The sequence below is a fragment of the Rattus norvegicus genome, chromosome 8, assembly GCF_036323735.1.
Source record: "Rattus norvegicus strain BN/NHsdMcwi chromosome 8, GRCr8, whole genome shotgun sequence".
Lineage (NCBI taxonomy): Eukaryota > Metazoa > Chordata > Mammalia > Rodentia > Muridae > Rattus > Rattus norvegicus.
The window spans coordinates 52,289,599-52,308,018 of NC_086026.1; the positions used below are offsets into that span (position 1 = coordinate 52,289,599).

Here is an 18,420-nt window from a genome sequence, read left to right on the forward strand (position 1 = left end):
GTCACTGCCCTCTCTGTAGGGAGTGAAGAGAAACAATGTCCCCAGGAAAAATGTCACAATGTTGCATTTCCTATGCAAGCTGTATTTTATGGTGAACTAACAGCCAGTAAAGGGAAGTCTTCCTAGCTACAAATTACAGAAAGGAGACAAAACTATAATATGCTTTTGAGACCCCTAATTGAACAAAGGATCTAGGCATTTTGACCAGGAGAGGGATGTAAAAGACTTATATAACAGACTGATAGAGAATTGGAAAAAACAGGCATTAACACCTTACACAAGCACTCACCTCCTAGTATGACAGGAGGCGTGTACAGTATTACCCATGAATTATTCTTGCCAACAATAACTATCAAACCTTAATCTTAATCTCATCAATATTCTAGATCTAACTTTAAGATTTCAGGAAATAAAGATAAGGGGAAAAATTACACAACACCATGAAAAGACAGTCAGAAAGTGGGCTGTTTAACTGGATAGATGACCTGATTTTTTTTTTCCAAACAAAAAAATATCAAAGGGGAGCAGAGAGGAGGGAAGTGAAGGGAAGGAGAGAGAAAGGAAGGGAAGGAGGGGAGTGGTCAGAAATATTATAAAGACTTTGCCCCTGAATCTTGACTCAAATAAAGAAACCAAGACTGGGATGTACTAGTGAGGGAGTCTCACATCGTAGTCCTGAGTTTGTTCCCCAGAAACATAAAACAAATCAAATAAGCAAAATGCAAAAAAAAAAAAAATCCTTTAAGACAATTAGGGTAATCAAACTGTGTGTTAGGAAAATATTAATTCATAAGGTTTGATAAGACTAAAGTTCCACTTTAGAGATCTCACCTCTTAAAGTCACATTAATGAAATAAAAGTCTCAGACTTGGTTGGGGATTTAGCTCAGGGTTCTGTAACAAAGCAGGCTGAGCAAACCACGTACAGCAAGATAGGAAGCAGCACCCCTCCATGGCCTCTGCATCACGTCCTGTCTCCAGGTTCCTGCCCTGCTTGAGTTCCTGCCCTGACTTTCTCCAATATGGACTTCGATGTAATGTAAAAGTATAAGCCAAATGGTGTTTCATCATAGCAACAGAAACTAGGACATTATTTACTCTAATTCTTACCAATTACAAGACAGAATTAATTTGCTGTAATGCCTAAATATCAACTCATCGATTAACTCCATTTTATATAGCTGTATATGGAAAGAACAGATTTTGGTTCTAACAGTTCCTTAAATACAAAATAAAATTCCAATTTCCCATCCATGCCATAATCTAGAATGCCCATACTCTGGAAATGTAATGGCAGATAATGTACACAGGGCAGAGGGCAGACCGTTCCTAAAGCAGTGCTGCTAGTACAAGTGGGAGAGCCTTCACACACCTGGGAGAGCTTCACACACCTGGGAGAGCCTTCACACACCACACCTGGGAGAGCTTCACACACCTGGGAGAGCCTTCACACACCTGGGAGAGCCTTCACACACCTGGGAGAGCCTTCACACCTGCCCTCCTGTCTGTCTCACTTCATCTCTAGCTTTTCACTCCCACTCCTGACATTCCACATTGCTCTAAAACCTTCATTCTCTTAAATAATGCCATGTTCTCATGTTTCAGTTCCTTTGTGCATATTTAGAGGATCAGTCCCATGGAGCTAGGTAGACACAAATCATTTAGTGCCTGAAAAAGGTGGTCAAGTCAGAGACCTCCCATTGCCCTTAGAACTTCTTTTATGATGTGACAGTGACAATACTCCACACAAAGCTGTTTTCAGAATTAACTAACAAAAATTTTACCAGCATTATTATAATGCTTGAACAATAATAGCTACTATAACTTTCCTTGAAAATTGAACTTTTAAAATCAATTATCACCATCTTTCAAAAAAAAATCTCAAATTTTCTTTGCTTTAGAAACTGATCAGTAGTTGGGGATTTAGCTCAGTGGTAGAGCGCTTACCTAGGAAGCGCAAGGCCCTGGGTTCGGTCCCCAGCTCCGGAAAAAAAGAACCAAAAAAAAAAAAGAAAAAAGAAACTGATCAGTAAGCTGGGCCGCAAAGGGAGCCTAGACAATGGCTTAGAGCACGGGTCTCAGTTTCCCCTCATCTTAAACAACTCACCAGTACTTGTGTGCACACAAGTCACAAGCTGTAACAACACCTCTTCTACACACCGCACACCTAATGTCCTGTGCTTGTCTTAAAAACATCACCCATCACAACTTATTAACCTGATTCCAGAGCCCACAGATACCAAACATTACCTCAGACTATGACCTCACTGTCTTAAAGGAGACGACCTACTTCTTGTCTATCAGCAGAACTACGTGTAAAATAATGTTGCATACACAATGCAGATAGCTTGGGTCTCACTATGTAGTCCTGGCAAGGCTGGAATTTTCTATTTAGACCAGGGTGCCTGCTAACTCAGACATCCTCCTGCCTCTGCCTTCCAAGTAGTAAGATTCAGATCCATGTGCTACCATACTTAGCCTGGCTTAGTTTTTAGTATTCATGAAACTATGGTTCTACATCATATTCAACCTAACATGTTTTTATGAACAAATACCCAAGTCCATCTGGTAGTCTCTCTGTGAATCAGGACAGAACTGTCAGTAAAACCAGGCTGGTAACTAAGTCTAACAGGATAAAGACTGCTTCTCTTTGTAATGGCAAAGTGCCTCGTGATTCAAGAATGAGTCATTCCTGCCACAATTGGAATATTAGCATGCTTTTAAAGACACCAACAGTTGGCCTCTCATTTAAGCTAAAAAGCACAAGTATTTGCCTCTCTATCCACAAACAACAAGCCTGATGGGAAATTCCATCCCTACAAGAAACACTTCGAAGTAAATGCCTAGGGGAAAAGTGAACTCTGGAATTAAAAGCTCACATAAAAAGTGTTCAGAACTTCTGTTCACCAAATTACTATATAAAAACTTTTACTGTAAAAGACAACATTGGGAACACACACACACATAGATTACGATTTAAAAGATTACAGCTTACATCTGCACTGTCACTACTGGGCCGAGAAGCATCTCCACTGCTCCAGTCAGTCCTGCACAGGCCGTCTCCAGGGTCCGTTTCTGCCTCGCTGAGTGTTAGGGCATCACCTAATGGCCTGGAGGGTGCAATTACAGCTCCGTCCTAAAACAGATTAGAGAATCATACAGAGTCGATCACAGGAGGGAGTGGTGATTACCGACTGTATAAGGAAACACTGACCATACATTCTACATAGATATAGCTAAAGGCTGGCTACTGATGTGACCAAAATACTTAAGGTCAACGTACTTGAAGTAGAAAGCATAAACAAGCATTAACTTGCATCATTTAGATTACCTGCCATTAGTAAAGGTTATTATACTACTTCTATTTAAATCCCTTCCCGCTGCTCCTGAGTTCCATTAAATGTTCAATATTTGGACACAAGCTATAAAGGTAAATTACTGAGGTGACATTTTTACTGTTCTTATTGAGTAAAACCTTGTTTTTATTCAATAATAAAAACATAAAAGGCTCAGTGGTATAGCCCGACTAATATTTATAGCCCAGCTCTATGAAATATGTGTGTATGTGCATACGAGGACACAGGCATGCACACACACACACACACACACAAAGACAAATACCATTACTGGAGCATAATGATCAAAATGCAAAACAAAGTATGATGAAGTACACCATCCGGGAGACTTCTCCTACCATGCCACCTCAGGTGTCAGCTTTCCCAAACACAACATGGTGTTTCACTTTAAAATTAGCAAAGTCACATAAAGGGTCTCCAAAAAACTCTCTTCGGCTCTGTAAAGATGTGACTCTTACTAATTCAAAACCAGTAGTGACCACTCGTCAGCTTTCACCCAATTTTAATGCATAGGCAAATGGTTTAAGTAACTCTCCCAGCAAGCTGTCCATCTTCCTTTGAAATGTGTCTAAGAAGCTTTGTGGATCTCAAATGGGAAATTACAGGAGGTCCAGCTGACATCAAGGCTGAGCTTTTTAACCACTAGTTCATCACCGCCATAACTTTGCCTTTATAGCAAGTTCTATTAAAACCTGGCTTAAAGTTACAATAAAAATTAGGGCCATTAAGACCAGAAATATGAAATTGGGCATGGCGGCACATGCCTGTGATTCCAGGTCCCAGGAGGCAGAGGCAGCAGGACTGCTCTAAGTTCAGGGCCAGCCTGGGCTACAAAACCAAATGTGAGGCTAGTCAGGAAGATAGTTAGACTCAGCAACTGTAAAGAAAAACAAAGATGAAAATGCTCACTTATGACAGGGCACAACTGTAATCCTAGCATCTGGAAGGATAAAGCAGGAAGCATTGTAAAAGTGACATCCATCTTTCTTTCTTTCCTAGAGTCAGTCTCTTACCCTGTAGCCCAGGCTGGTCTCCAAGGTACAATCCTCTTGCCTCAGTGCTGTGCCATGCCTGTCCTTGAACTCAAGTTTTGTCACCTTTGTGCTATCAGTCTATAAGTCTTAAGTATATTTGCAAAACAGGAGAACAGCGGTATCTAACTTCAGGACGCTCAAGAATACCTGCCCGCGAATTTGCCACAAAGCCCTTTCCTGTGTAAAAACTTCACATCCCTCCTCAAAAACATCATCGGTTATCACCATGACAGTGTGAACCACAAAAGTGCAGCTACTTTCAACTATATCTCTGGTTTGTCACAGCAAAGCAAAAGTACTCAACTCTCTCCTAAATCACAATGGAACCAAAGCAAGCAAACAATCGGAAGCCCACACTTCCTTCTGTTAATTACATCCGTGACACCCTCCTCAGAACAGCTTGTTGTCCTACCCTAAAAACATCCCTTACAAAGGGAAACTGCGACATCCTCTGACACAGTCCCACACATTCTGCAAACGCTGGGCAGAACCTTCACCGATGCCACTACCTGAGCAGAGCCTGTGGCTTTGGACAGCTGCTCCTGCAGCTGGGGGATGTGCTTCTTGGCCTCCTGGATCTCCTTGAGCAATCTCTGGGTAGCCGTTCGGTTGTAATCTTCCTGCAGTAACTGAAGCCAGAACAATATCTTAGGAATTAATTACTTGTGTCCAATCGGGACAAAAGCTACGCTAGAACAGTTGCTGTCACTGCTACAATTCCTTTGACTGATTATGGCAACAGCAACTCCCAGGTTTTTGGGCCCACAAAGAGCCCAGGCGACCTCCGTACCTGCAGACGCTCCTGTTCTTTCTGTAACATTTTCCTCAGAATCTCTACTTTCTGGTTATGGACCACATTGTTTTCCTCCTAGAAAAGGAGAGGAACACAATAAGGAGAAATAGGCTAATACTGAAACCAAGAGTTCTGTGTCCGCTCAGCGTCTTTGCCGAGTTTGAAGTTTGCCGAGGATGAAGACGGCTCACTCCATTAAGAAAGGTACAGGAACAGTTCTGCTTTTCAGTTAGCCTTCACTACACTATGCTCTGGAGAACTGCAAATGTGGGCATCGGCTGCAGAACTGGAATTGCGGAAGAACAAATCTGCTGTTTCTACTTCTCCGGGTTGAGGCTTTACTACCAGACATGCATTCATGCATCCGTCCATCTCAAGGCAACCATCTCAAGGCAACCCTCCCACTGCAGCCCTCCCAGTGCAGTCCCCAGTCCCCTGCTTCCTTCCAATTTCCAGTCCACTTGCCGGGAGGAGATCTGAGGCAACGCCCAATGCACCGCTCTTGTTTTACAAATGTCTGTCTTCCTACTCCCAGCCAGCCCTCTCCCAGATGAATGGATTCTTACTGCTCACCCAGAGACACTCTTGGCCAGCAGGTGACCTTTCGTTAAGCCACCTCCCTCCTTAAGGAGCACTAAGCAAACGTCTTGCTTTTCTGAAAGACCCGGTACTTTCTTGGCTCTTCAGCTGCGTTTCTTCTGTCTTCTCCACCTGCTTTCCCCACCATGGCCGCCACCGTATATTTCCCCTTGTGCCTACATTCTGTCTCTTTATTACGGTTGCCTATAGAGTCTTAACCTCATTCAATAAAGGTTTATCAAGCACCTCCAATATGTCGAGCAGTATTTCAGGCATCAGGAACACACAAGTAAACAAAACAAATACACTCCTATCTTCAACAAGCAGACACTGTCAGACGACTAGCAACTTGGAGCATAAACTAAAAATATAACCACATCTCTGTGGATCGATCGCACACTGTTTTACACATGGCAGGTGCCTAGTAATTCAACCAAATCTGCCACAACAACAGTTATAACATTGAATAATCACGCAACTTCTACAAGTAAGTATATTCTAGAATCCTGATGGAAGTTTATTAATCAGTTTAATAAATAAAATTCTTAATACGAAGCAAAGACATCTTACATAACTGAGCATCTACTAAGATATTCTGATCTTACCCCCATGAGCACAGGACTAGTGATTCTCTCCATGTTCCCGGCTGCTCCAGGGGAATGAGGGGATGTCATAATGGGAGACATATGTCCAATGACTGATGGTTCTACTTCAGACTCAGCAAGTGGAATCTGGGGCGACCCAGGTGGGCGTCCCTGGACAGTGAGAGCTACATAGGAACCAGCTTGAGGTGGGGAGGTGGGAAGAAAAAGAAGACAAGAAAAAGTAATACTGTTTTGAGAAACATTTTTTAAAACTTTTTTCTCTTTACCTGAGGTAGTGAGGACTATACCCAGGGAGTGACTTATTCCTGAGGTAACTCTGCATCTTTTAATATACTTTTTATCTTGAGACAACCTCTCTAGGTTGCCCAAGATGATCTTGAACTCATTCTGCAGCAAGGGAACCTTTGAACTTGTGATGCTCCTGCCTCAGTTTCCCAAGTGCTGGTATCACAACTATGCACCACAATGCCCAGCAAGTTTACTTTGAGATAAGGCCTTTGGTCTCAGTATTGTTCGTGAGAAAGCCATTTACTCCATCTTACTAGCCCATGTGCTCCCCTCACTCTAGCTCTTTGTATTCTTTAACTGGTTCAAAGGAAACAAAAATTCAATCACTTTGATAATCTTTGGAGTGGGCATTAAAAAGTAGGCCATAACCAGGGTCATTTAAGCAATGAGGAGGCAATGAAAGAACCAGAATACATGTTTTAGAAGAGGCCATCACTATGGCCGGGCGCAGGTACGTTTGTGCGTGCTTGCCTGGCATGTGCAATGCCTTGGCCTCTGACCCTGGCACTGTAGAAATCAGGTATGAGGCTTACACTTACTGTATCAGCAGTAGGGGGGGAAAGACAATAGCATCAAAGTTTGAAGGCCAGCCTTAGCTATCCAGTGGGTTCAAGGCTAGCCTAGGCTACATATGGCTCATTCTGAACCCCTACTCCAAACCTCATCCCTCAAAAAGGCCTTACAGGAATGCAGTCAGTTTATTAAGGTAGACATGGCATAACACACATGTAACTCTCATCACTCAAGAGACTGAGGCAGGCCTCAAGCTCAAAGTCCACTTAGATTACCCAGGATACACTAGGCAAGCCTAACCCAACCTATACAGTAGAGCCAGTTCACTGACCATAAGAAAAATGAAGTGATTCTGTTTGGCTATAAACAGCTCTCTTTTTTTGGAGTGTTCTTACTATGAAATGATCTGACACAATCACACATTCCTCTTCTGCTGCCTTCCATTTATTTTCAGCTTTCTCTTTGCACTTTTATATTTCTTTAAAAACATGACAAACACCTAACGCCCAAGCCAGGCCAGAACAAAGAAATAGAAGCTGTTTAGATGATGAGACATAAAAATGTCTCTCTCTACTTCTGGAGCAACTGTCATGTTATCATCCATGCAAAAAATGAAGCCATCACACACACACACACACACACACACACACACACACACACACACACACCACACACACACACACACACACACACACACACACACCTTCTCCTCTAGAGTGGGTAGAGCTAGAAAGTGGGGGGTTGCTTCAGGACTTCACTGAATCCCAATATCCCAAATATCCACCCATTATCATCAATTAGAGACAAAACTCACAAAACCACTGAATCCTCGCTTGAACCTGTAAATATAGAGAAACTGAGGCCCTGCTGGTACTTGAGCTTGGCCTGCCCCTGCCTTGCTGTCAGCTTAGAGAAGCACCGCCCACTTTCAACCCTACTGTTGTACAGACCTGAATGCTGTAAATCCAGGGCCCTGCGCTGCTCCAAGAGTTTGGCTTGAATTACACAACCATTTACTGATCTGAGGTAAAGTGACTGTACTACATGTCGTCTAAAGTTCTTCTCAGGACACTATATCTGATTCTCAAGCTCCTTGCTGTCAGGTGACTGACTCATGCACCCTTTCAAGTAGCTGTACTGAAGCAGGGAGCTGATACAAAATAATAACTAGTAAGTTTTTACTTAGACCTTCCAATGGGGTTAGGGGTGGAAAAACAACAAGCTACAGGGCCAAACCTAGACACAGACCGTTTTGCCAAATAAAGTTTTATTGGAACTTAACCATACCCACTCATTTACATATTGTCCAGGCATGCTTTTGTGCTACAGGAGGAAGGAAGCTCCTGTAGTAACTATGGAGTCCACAAAGCCTAAACTATTTCGTATTGGCCAATAACAGAAAAGTGCTTGGTGTCCCTTGTTTTAGCGGTTTGAGAAAACAAATTAAAAAATAACATTCACCTACATCTGATTAGTTTCACCACCTCCAGATGATTTGAATGAGTCACCAGAGTCCCATTCACCTGTAAGAAAATTTAGACAATACGTATCAGATAGAGCTAATTAAAACAACAGACATAGAGTGACTTCAGGACTTAGTATGTACTAATTATAATAAACACTTGGTCCAAAATTCATTTTTCCACTATATATCAGCAACAAAATGAATTTAAACACAAAACAAGACCTTTTTTTAAAGGTGGTATATCTAACCTGTGGCCACCTGGCTACAGCATCCTAGGATAGCTGAGAAGACAAGCCCAATATATTTATAGATGACAATGACATATTGCAATGTAAAAGAGTCAGATATCCATTAAAGGAAACTCCAACTTGATCAACATGATAAATACAAAATATACTTGAAAACAGATTTACAAATCTTGATATTGTTACTAGCTCTTGATATTGTTCATGGCTCTGCAATTAAGAGAACTACATTGCTCCTCCAGAGGATCCAGGTTCGATTCCCAGCACCCACATACCGACCCACAACCATCTATATAACTCTAGTTCCAGAGAACCCCATGCTATCTTCTGGTCTCCATGGGCATCAGGCACAGATGTGGCACACAGAATAAGAGAGGCAAAACATCCATATACATTGTATTAAATTTAAGTTTAAAAAAGCCCACAGATTTGTTAAACTACTCCAATTCAAAAACATGTCTTTGGGCTGGGGATGTAGCACAGCTGGCAGAGTGTTTGCTTAACATGCACGAAGCCCTGGGTCCTGTTCCCAGAGCTGCATAAACTGGGCACTGATGATAAGTGACTGTCATCTCAGCACAAAGGAGGAGGAGGCAGAGGATCAATGGCATAAGGCTACCATAACCTGTACAAGAACCTATCAAAAAGCAAACAAAAATCTTTGCTTTTAATTACTGAGTTGATTTTTCAAAACAATAATCAAAAATAATAGTGTTGTGTAATAATACTCAATTTTAATCTTTCAAACGATGTAATCTTTACAAAGAAACTTAATTTTCAGAAAAATTAGGTATAAAAATGTTACCCAAGGTCTGCACTAAACGAAACAAATAAAATATCAAAAACAGATTTAACATTAATTTTATACTTTTTCTCATGCAAGTAACACCAACTTAAAGTTGAAATCCCTGAGTTTAGGGAGCTGTAGAGATAGCTCAGCCCATAAAGTGTGCCAATCAAGCATGAGGACCTGAGTTTGATCCCCAGAACCCACATAAAAACGCTAGGCACAGTGCCAGGCACTTATTGTCCCACTGTGGTGAAGCAAGGACAGGACGAATCCTGGACCTTGCTGGCTAGCCAGCCCAGCCTAATAAGCAAGCAGACCAATAAAAGCCTGTCTCAAAATTGGGTTAACACAAAATCAGCACCTGTGGAACAGCACTGTCGCCGTGGTTCTCTGGCCTGAACATACATACACATGTACACATGTGCTCATGTACACACACATACAACATATGCACAAAACACACAAGGAAAAATACAGCAGTATGCTCATCATGCCTCAGAGTTGTTGCTGCTAGTTATATCATTTGAGGTTTTCAATAGCCTGTGGCATGCAAACATGGGCACAGACACAACTGTTTCTCTTTTATCACACTGTCATCTCCACATAGACACCTGTGAACCTAATGAATCCAGCCTTCCTAACTGGTGTTCTTTGACACAGACTTACTATACAGATGGCCATGAGTTCTTGAGGACCCGACACTCCCTCCCACCCCTCCCCACTCTATCCCACCCCTCCCCACCCTATCCCACCCCTCCCCTGAGTCCTGAGTGCTGGGATTACTGTGGTATCCTGTGGCTTTGATCTTGTCTTTCTTAAAGCAACAGGGCTTTTGCTTCACCCTTAGTTCATGCACACTTAGATGGTAGACTGTGAGTTTTCAGTGTCTGACAAATCTTGTGTGGCACATTTGTACACATCATTTCCTTAAATAAAACCCTAAGATAAAACTGGCTGATCGAGGCTATATGCTTAAAAACTTTAATACAAATTTACACTTTCGAGTGAATAGATTTTTCGTAATTGATGCTGAAGCCCACGAAAGAAGCTGTTCTACTGCATCTATTTACATCAGCTCTAAATCTTCAATCATTAAACTTCCCAATGATGAAAGGGATTTTCACCTATCATTTTAATTTCTACTTCATTGTTATCAAGGACATTGACCATATACTCATGAGTAATTTAGTCACTTCAATTACTCTGAAGAATTTTCTGAGGAAATTATTTGCTTATTTTTCTATAAGAATTACTATATTTCTTAATAATTTATTCACTTAATTTTCATTATTTTTTTTCAACAGGGCATGTAGTTCTGGAACCTGCTATGTAGATCAGGCTGGCCTCAAATTTGTAGATGATCGTCCTGAATACTTTCCTAGTGCTGGACTGCAGATGTGCCCCATCAAGCCATTTAATTTTTTTTTATTTTTATTTTTTGTGATTAAACAGTGCTCTTGGGCTGGGAAGACAGCACAGTGGATAAGAGTGCTTACTGCACAAGTCTGGGTCCCCAGCATCCATGTGAAAAAGCCTGGTGTGGCTTCCCAGGCCTGCATGCACAGCACCAGGTAGAGCCTGGAGGAATTCGGAGAGGAAGACAAGAGGTAGCAAGAGACCTACATGTATATGCCATACACACAATAAAGAGTACCTTGCTCTTCATACTTTTAAATACTTTCAAGAATGTTCTCTTTACCTATATAATTACTTTTAGGCAATCAAATTATTCAACTGTTTCAACAGAAATTCCAGGGGATCTATTCCTCTTCTAATGACCAGAGTTCACAGAACTCTGGAGATATAGCTCAGTTGGGAGAGTGCTTGGCTATCAGGCATGAAACCCAGGGCTTGCTCCCCAGACCATCCAAACTATACATGGTGATGAGCATCTGTCATCCCAATACTTGGTGGCCAGAAAATCAGAAGGTTCTGCCCAGCCTGGGGTACATGAAACCTTATCTCAGAACCTGAGTCCCCAAGGCCTGCTTCTGGTCTCCATTAAAACTAACTCCGATAAACTAACTCGGTTAAAACAACCTGCACCAGCTCCCCTCACACACGACACTTCCTTCTTCTGCTACCCGTCTTTTGCTTTTTCACTTTGTTGTTTTTCTGGTGCTGGATTATCAAACCCAGGGCCTAGATCAACTTCTTTAAAAGTTCATCGGCAACAATAATCAATCTGCAAATGAGAGCTCACCAGCACAACCCTACCTGTACATTATGAACACTTCTTGCTAACTGATTAATTTGGACAGAAATGAGTTTTTAAAAACAAGTTACTTTCCTACTCAAGAACAAAGGTGACTCCATTTAAACAAGCTTTTCATTGTACCTTTCTGTAGGGGTAATGTTACCTTTAAAACAAATGAAGTGCGTTTGCATAAAAGGCAGAGAGCTGATTTTTATAAAAACCCAGGTGGAAAAGGTGCACCACAACTCCCAGCACAGAAGCCGCTTTACCTTGATGATTCGATCACCTGTTTGTACTCCAGCGCGCATGGCTGCTCCATCTGTGTAAGAAATGAAGTTCAGCATGTGATTCACTGATAAGTCTTCTCTAAAGCGAAGTAATGTAACACAGTTAAAACATCAGCTGGAAAGTGTGACCGACCTGGGTTCGAATCCTGCTTCTACTACCTACTGTTGTGAGTCAGACCTGGTTTATGATTTTTTTTACTTGAAGACTCAATCACATCTACAAAGTGTTATCTCCTTTAATATAATATTATCTACCTAAAATTACAGAGCCCAAAACAAAAGAATCCACTGCATGATAATAGCAAAAGACATGATAGTCATTTGGGATAGTCAAGTGTCCATATTTCTTTAACCTATCACTATTAAAACATCACTTTAATGCTACAAAGAAATCAAATTGTAGAGTCTGTGGTGATAGCATGGAAAAACACACAGAAATCGTGTGGTTTCAATAGCTATAGATAGACTGTTTACTTTCTATAGAGAAAAATCACTGGGGCAAATTAATTTTATAATCCCATAGGCAGACTAGCATAAGAGTCCATATCGTGCGGTCTGTACAATTCTATTCTAGGCAAGAACCGTCATTTTAGCTTTGTCCTTCTTACACTACTTGCTTCTCAAAGACAAAACTGGTCTTTGTTTTAAAGACAGGGTCTTAATAATAAAAATAAGCCTGGAACTTATTATGCAGGCCAGGCTGGCAGAAAAGTCAGAGATCAGAGATCCGCCTGCCGGGATTAGAGGCATATGCAGTCATGCCTAACAACAAAACTACTTCTTTAAATGTCTTGCCTTCTTTGACAGATTGTACGAAGACTGGATTGTCCCCGCTGACTGTCAGCCCGAATCCATTGTCATCTTTCTGGATGATCACACAGCGCTGAACAAGACCTGCAGAACAACCACAGAGTAAAGGAAGGAGGCAAAAACAGAATCAAAGAAGGATTATGCATTAGTGATGAACTGATTTCTGTCTGAGAAATAAAAGGTAACTCATGAAGCCCCTGTGAACATTAATCCCATGAAACAAATCACAAAGCACCGTGGGTACCAGTGTCTTGTAGTGCAGAGGGGACCATCGCAGACAGCTACAACAAACTGGGGAGGATGGCTTTTGAGAGATTAGACAATTAAAAGGAAAGCCACTTCTCAGTTATGCTATCCATTATCATATAAAATTCAAAGACAGGAGGTGTGCACAGAACACATGAATCCAAAGGGGAAGAGTAAGAGAAAGTTCTACTTACAAAAAAGAGAAAAGCAGAAGAAGCAAGAGAATACGTGTAAACTCAACCATCTGTGTCTCCAGCACGTGCTCAGCTGATGCTTTCTATCTAACAACAAGTGTTAGCCGTGACAGGGAGACAGGAGGAAGGGGCCCTGCAGGCCAGAGAGCCGGCTGGGCGGCTAAGGGCAGCTCCAGGGGATCTAACACCCTCTTCTGGCCTCCACACATATGTGACACACACTTATACAGACATACACACATATACAGAAGAAAAAGTACTTTAAAAAGAGAGAGAAAAGAATTCAAAAATAAAAGAGTTACGTCCCAGGGCAGGGCCCTCATTCCTTCTCTTATTCGTGATGGCACCTGAAGACCCTGAACTGAGTCTGCAGAGACAGAGCAGCTCATCAAAAGCCAAAGTTTAGGAATGCAAAATAACACAAAGATAATGATGGTTAGAAAGCAAAAGCTTCTGATGCATAAAAGATGTGGGAAACTGCATATTAATGGTGCATTCTTGTGTCTCTATACGCCTCAATGACAGCATGCTTGTATAAACACTCTAATACCAAACAGTGGGAAAACCAAATCTTAACATAGAAAGCATGAGTCTGAGCATGTACCCTATACAAAACGCTCTGATGGCTGAGACTGCTTTCCCCACATGCACAAATCCCTGGGCTTGACCTCCAGCACTTGGGCAGGAATCGGGTAGAGTCATCATCATAAAAACAGGCCAAAGGCCTAAATACAAAACCATGGTGGCAATCACCTTTAATTCAACCTCAGGAAAATCTAATGAGTTCAAGGCTAGCCTGGTCTACATTGGAAGTCTCAAGACTTCTCAAAAATCAAAAACAAACAAAAGGCTGTTTTTAAAAACTAAAAGTATGGGCAGTGGTGACACACCCCTTTAATCCCAGCTCTCAGGAAGCAGAGGCAGCAGATTTCTGAGTTTGACACCAGCCTGGTCTACAGGGTAAGTTCTAGAACAGCCAGGGCTACAGAGAGAAAACCTGTCTCAAAACAAAATAAAACCACCAAAACCACCACACCACCACCACCACCACCACCACCACCAAACCTAAAAATATTTAGAAGAGATAGTAGTAAAATTTCAAGTCATGAGGACAGTTGGTCTCAACCTTCTGATGCTGACCCTTTACACAGTTCCTCCTGTCCTGGTGACACTCAACCAGAAAATTATTTTCGTTGCTATTTTATAATTGTAATTTTACTGCTGTTACGAATTTGTAACTCATAATGTAATATCTAATATTCAGGATATCTGATAGGCAACCTCTGTGGGGTTTGTAACCCACAGGCTGAAAACCATTGCCTTAGGGGGTAAGTACATATTTTATAAGACACAAAGAAACTGTAGCAATGAAAAACAAGCCATGAGAGTATAGAACCTAGCAGAACTCTGTATCCAGATGATACTTTAAAAGCAACTCCTGGGGCTGCAGAGATCGCTTGTTGGGCAGTCCAGAGACTATTCTTCAAGAGAACTGAGTTCAGTTCCCAGCACCCACCTGGCAGCTCCCAGCCTCCTGAAACTCCAGTTCCATAGGATCAGACACCCTCTTCTGGCTTCCAAGAGCACCAGGAATAAATGTGGTACACATATATCCATCCATGCAGGCAAAGAATTCATTCGCATAATATAAAAATAAGTTTTTGAAAAGTAAATTTCTTCTTAAAAATCTATTTCAATGAAAGCCATACTAGAAGGAATATTTAAATGGAACATAGGAAATATACACCAGTGGTTAAAGGGCACATGCAAAGGCACTTAACATCTGCCAGGAAGGTCTGAGTTCAAACCAGAATGGAACTACTATGCATCAACCAGAGTGGCTAAAAATGAAGACTGAGCACACCAAGTGGTGGCAAAGATGAGGGGCAACTGGAATGTTCAACAGTGTTAGTAGAGTGTACAAACTCTTGGGAAAACAATTTGAAAACATGCTATAAATGTAGGAAGACACATATGAAAAACCTCAAGTGCCCATCAACAGATGAAAGGAGGACTTGTGGCACAGTCACACAAAGAAACGGTATCTTGAGAGAAGAGGTGGAGGGAGGAGGAATACTTTCACAAACACAGAAAACATAAATGGATAGCAGAAATATCATGCTAAATACAGGAGTTCACAAACTACCATTCCAGAAAAGATCAAGAGAGGCTCAGTCACAGTATCGAGAGGCAGATGCACTATTACCCAGAGAAAAACAAGGAGACTGCATCGAGGGAGAAACAGGAACGTTCTGAGCGACGTAAGTGACCTAATTCTAAATTAACATAATGGTTACAGGAGGATATTCAGTTGTCTAACTGCTTCAAACCAAATAGTTTTAAAAGAGTGTAGTTTTATTTTCTGTAATAATATCTCAACAAAAACAACTTTCAGCATTAAGAAATGTCACAATCTTTCAATTCCCTTCACTACTAAATAGTCAACAGCCTTTTTTTCACAAACTCATACAAAACACTGAACTGTAATGAGGGCAGAATAAAAACAACCCATCAGAATTCAACCAAAGGTCTAGGAGTGTTTTGCCCACATGTGTGTGTGCCTGTGTAACTCAAGCATGCCTAGTGCCTGCAGAAACCAGAAGAACTTAAAGGTGGTCCCTGAGCTGACGTGAGAGTGTAGAATCACACTTGGGGTGTCTTGTCGAGCAGCAGGTTCTCACTGAGCCATCTCTCCGGGCCCCAGAATTAAATATGTTAAGATTTGATTATGTTGTTGCAAACCAAGAGGTTGTGACCGAAAGATAAACAAGTTCAGAGCCAGCCTGGAATATTCAGCAAGACCTTAATTCCTGCTCCCAGTTCCACCCTAAAAAGAGGGAAAGTGGGATCTGGAGGCCCCTCTAATAACCAGGCGGCTAAGGTAGAAGGTCATTTTTGAGTTGTTAGGGACAGGATGGGTCTGGCCTTTTTCACTTGTTGCTTCTGCAGAGGAACTGAGTTGGTTCCTGTACCCATGTGGTGGTTAAAACCATAATTATGGTTCAGGTGATCCTGATAGACTCTTATGATCTCTTATGATCCCGGATAGACTTGAGGCATATGTGGTACGCATGCAGGAAAAACACTCACACACATAAAATAAATCTAAAATGAAGTAAAAAAGGAGTAATCATTTCATAGGAACTTTCTGAACCCCATGCTTGTTTTTAGAAATATAAATATCTGTGGTCTCAGCAGTTCCCAAAATTTCAAAATTGGTATTGTGACTTTAAAATTAAAATCAACTGCTTCCCAGTGTTTGCACATTGCCTTACAAGATCTGAAAAGCCCCAGTTATTTTCTTCAGCAGCTCTCTGCATTACTTTTTAAGACAGTCTCTCGCTGAACCCAGAGCTAACCATGCAGCAAGACCAGCGGGTCTAGGAGGCCCAGGGCTCTCCTGTCTCTGTCTCCTCAGCTTACAAGCATGCTAACTTACTCCTGCGGCTAATGTAAATGATCCCCCAGGGGGAACCCCTTTATGTTTTTGTGTCTGTTTTTATTTTAAGACATGGTTTCAAGGTGAAGTGTGTAGCCAAGGCTAGCCTTGAACTCCTATCCTCTAGCCTCCACCTCCAGAGTGCTGGGATTTCAAGCGTGCTACCGTTTGTTTAAACAAGGTTTATTAGCTTTGAATAGGTAATACAGAAGGAAATTGTCAAAGAGCGGGGCTTCTTATTATATTTAGAAAATGAAACAACAGGAAGTCCCCAAGAAACAACTATCATGAGGGTTTCTTAACTGCCCAGCCCCGGAAGCGTTTTCCTGATCCCGTTATCAGGTAGTCTCTAGGCTCCCACTCCACCTCTGCACTCTTAGTCATTAGAGTTCCACACCCGCAGGTATTTGTTTTCCCGTCTCACAGTTCCATGCCCCAAGGGTAGGGAAGGATACCTGGTTCTCCTTCCTTCAAAACCTGGTGAACTGTCTACCTGGTGCAGAATAAATTCTTTAGAATTTAATTAAATAATTAATAAAATTCCAAAAACCAGAAGAGTCTCAAGATGGGCAGACACTCAGAAAGGACAGATGCTCAGAAAGGAAGATAAATAGAGATGGGGAAAAAAGCCAAAGTGCCCACTGACCTTGCACTTAAAGACTGGTAAGGTCCCATGTGCCAGGTTGTGCAGAAAATGCCAAGTCAGCTTCCTTCGGTTTAAGTGATTCTACAAGACACACTTCCTCTTTTAATTTTTGTTTGGGTTTTGTCAGGGTTTTTGTGTGTCACTGGGGGAGAGAGCTCTGAGGTTTCAAAAGAATCAGGCCATTCCCAGTATCTCTGTCTGTCTGTCTGTCTGTCTGTCTGTCTGTCTGTCTGTCTGTCTCTCTCTCTCTCTCTCTCTCTGTCTCTCTGTCTCTCTCTGTCTCTCTCTGTCTCTCTCTGTCTCTCTCTGTCTCTGCATGTGTCTGTCTCTCTGTCTGTGTTTCTCTGTCTGTCTGTCTGTCTCTTGTCTCTCCCTGCTCCCTGCTCTCTACTCTCTACTTCATGGCTGTAGGATTGTCTCCTGGCTGCCACGCTCCCACCGTGAATACTAACCCTATGAGCTCTAACCCTGTGAAAGGGTAAGCCCAGAATGATCTCTTTCTTTTCTAAGTTGCCTTGGTCATGGTATCTCTTCACAACAAGAGAAAAGTGACTAAGGCACACATCCTTTGTTTCAGCAGTTTCTCTAAGCATCTGTCTACTTGTTACTTAGCACTAGAGCTTGTAGGTGGCTGTGAAAAATACAAAAGTACCAGGGGTTCCTGTACTCACAGAGCTCAGACTCGGCAGGAAGGACATTAAAATAAGTTTTGAACAATGCACATACATGACAAGGTACCAAGGTGGAACAAATTATTTAAAGGGTGCAAAATAAAAATAGAATCTTAACTCCAAAACAGACATTTTCTGTCGTGTGTGGTGATAAAGGCCTAGAACCCTGGCACTAGGGAGGTATAGGGAGCAGGAAGACCGGGAATTTCAATCCGGTCCCAGCTACACAGTGAATTTAAGACTAGAGAGGACTACATGAGACA

General features: G+C 41.8%; 1 protein-coding gene across 4 annotated transcripts in view; it reads right to left on the reverse strand.

Annotated features, from left to right (window-relative positions):
• Positions 1-18,420, reverse strand: part of Arhgef12 (Rho guanine nucleotide exchange factor 12) — a 126,112-nt gene that overhangs the window by 42,552 nt on the left and 65,140 nt on the right. For 3 of the 4 annotated variants that reach the window (XM_039081856.2, NM_001013246.2, XM_063265873.1), the window contains 7 exons: positions 12,947-13,045; positions 12,134-12,183; positions 8,633-8,690; positions 6,367-6,545; positions 5,180-5,257; positions 4,899-5,018; positions 2,995-3,135 (listed from right to left, as the gene is read on the reverse strand). In XM_039081856.2, coding sequence (XP_038937784.1) covers positions 2,995-3,135; positions 4,899-5,018; positions 5,180-5,257; positions 6,367-6,545; positions 8,633-8,690; positions 12,134-12,183; positions 12,947-13,045 — 725 coding nt within the window. Of the gene's footprint in view, positions 1-1,946; positions 2,969-2,994; positions 3,136-4,898; positions 5,019-5,179; positions 5,258-6,366; positions 6,546-8,632; positions 8,691-12,133; positions 12,184-12,946; positions 13,046-18,420 lie in introns of those variants that run through there. The other variant, XM_063265874.1, reaches the window with a different exon arrangement.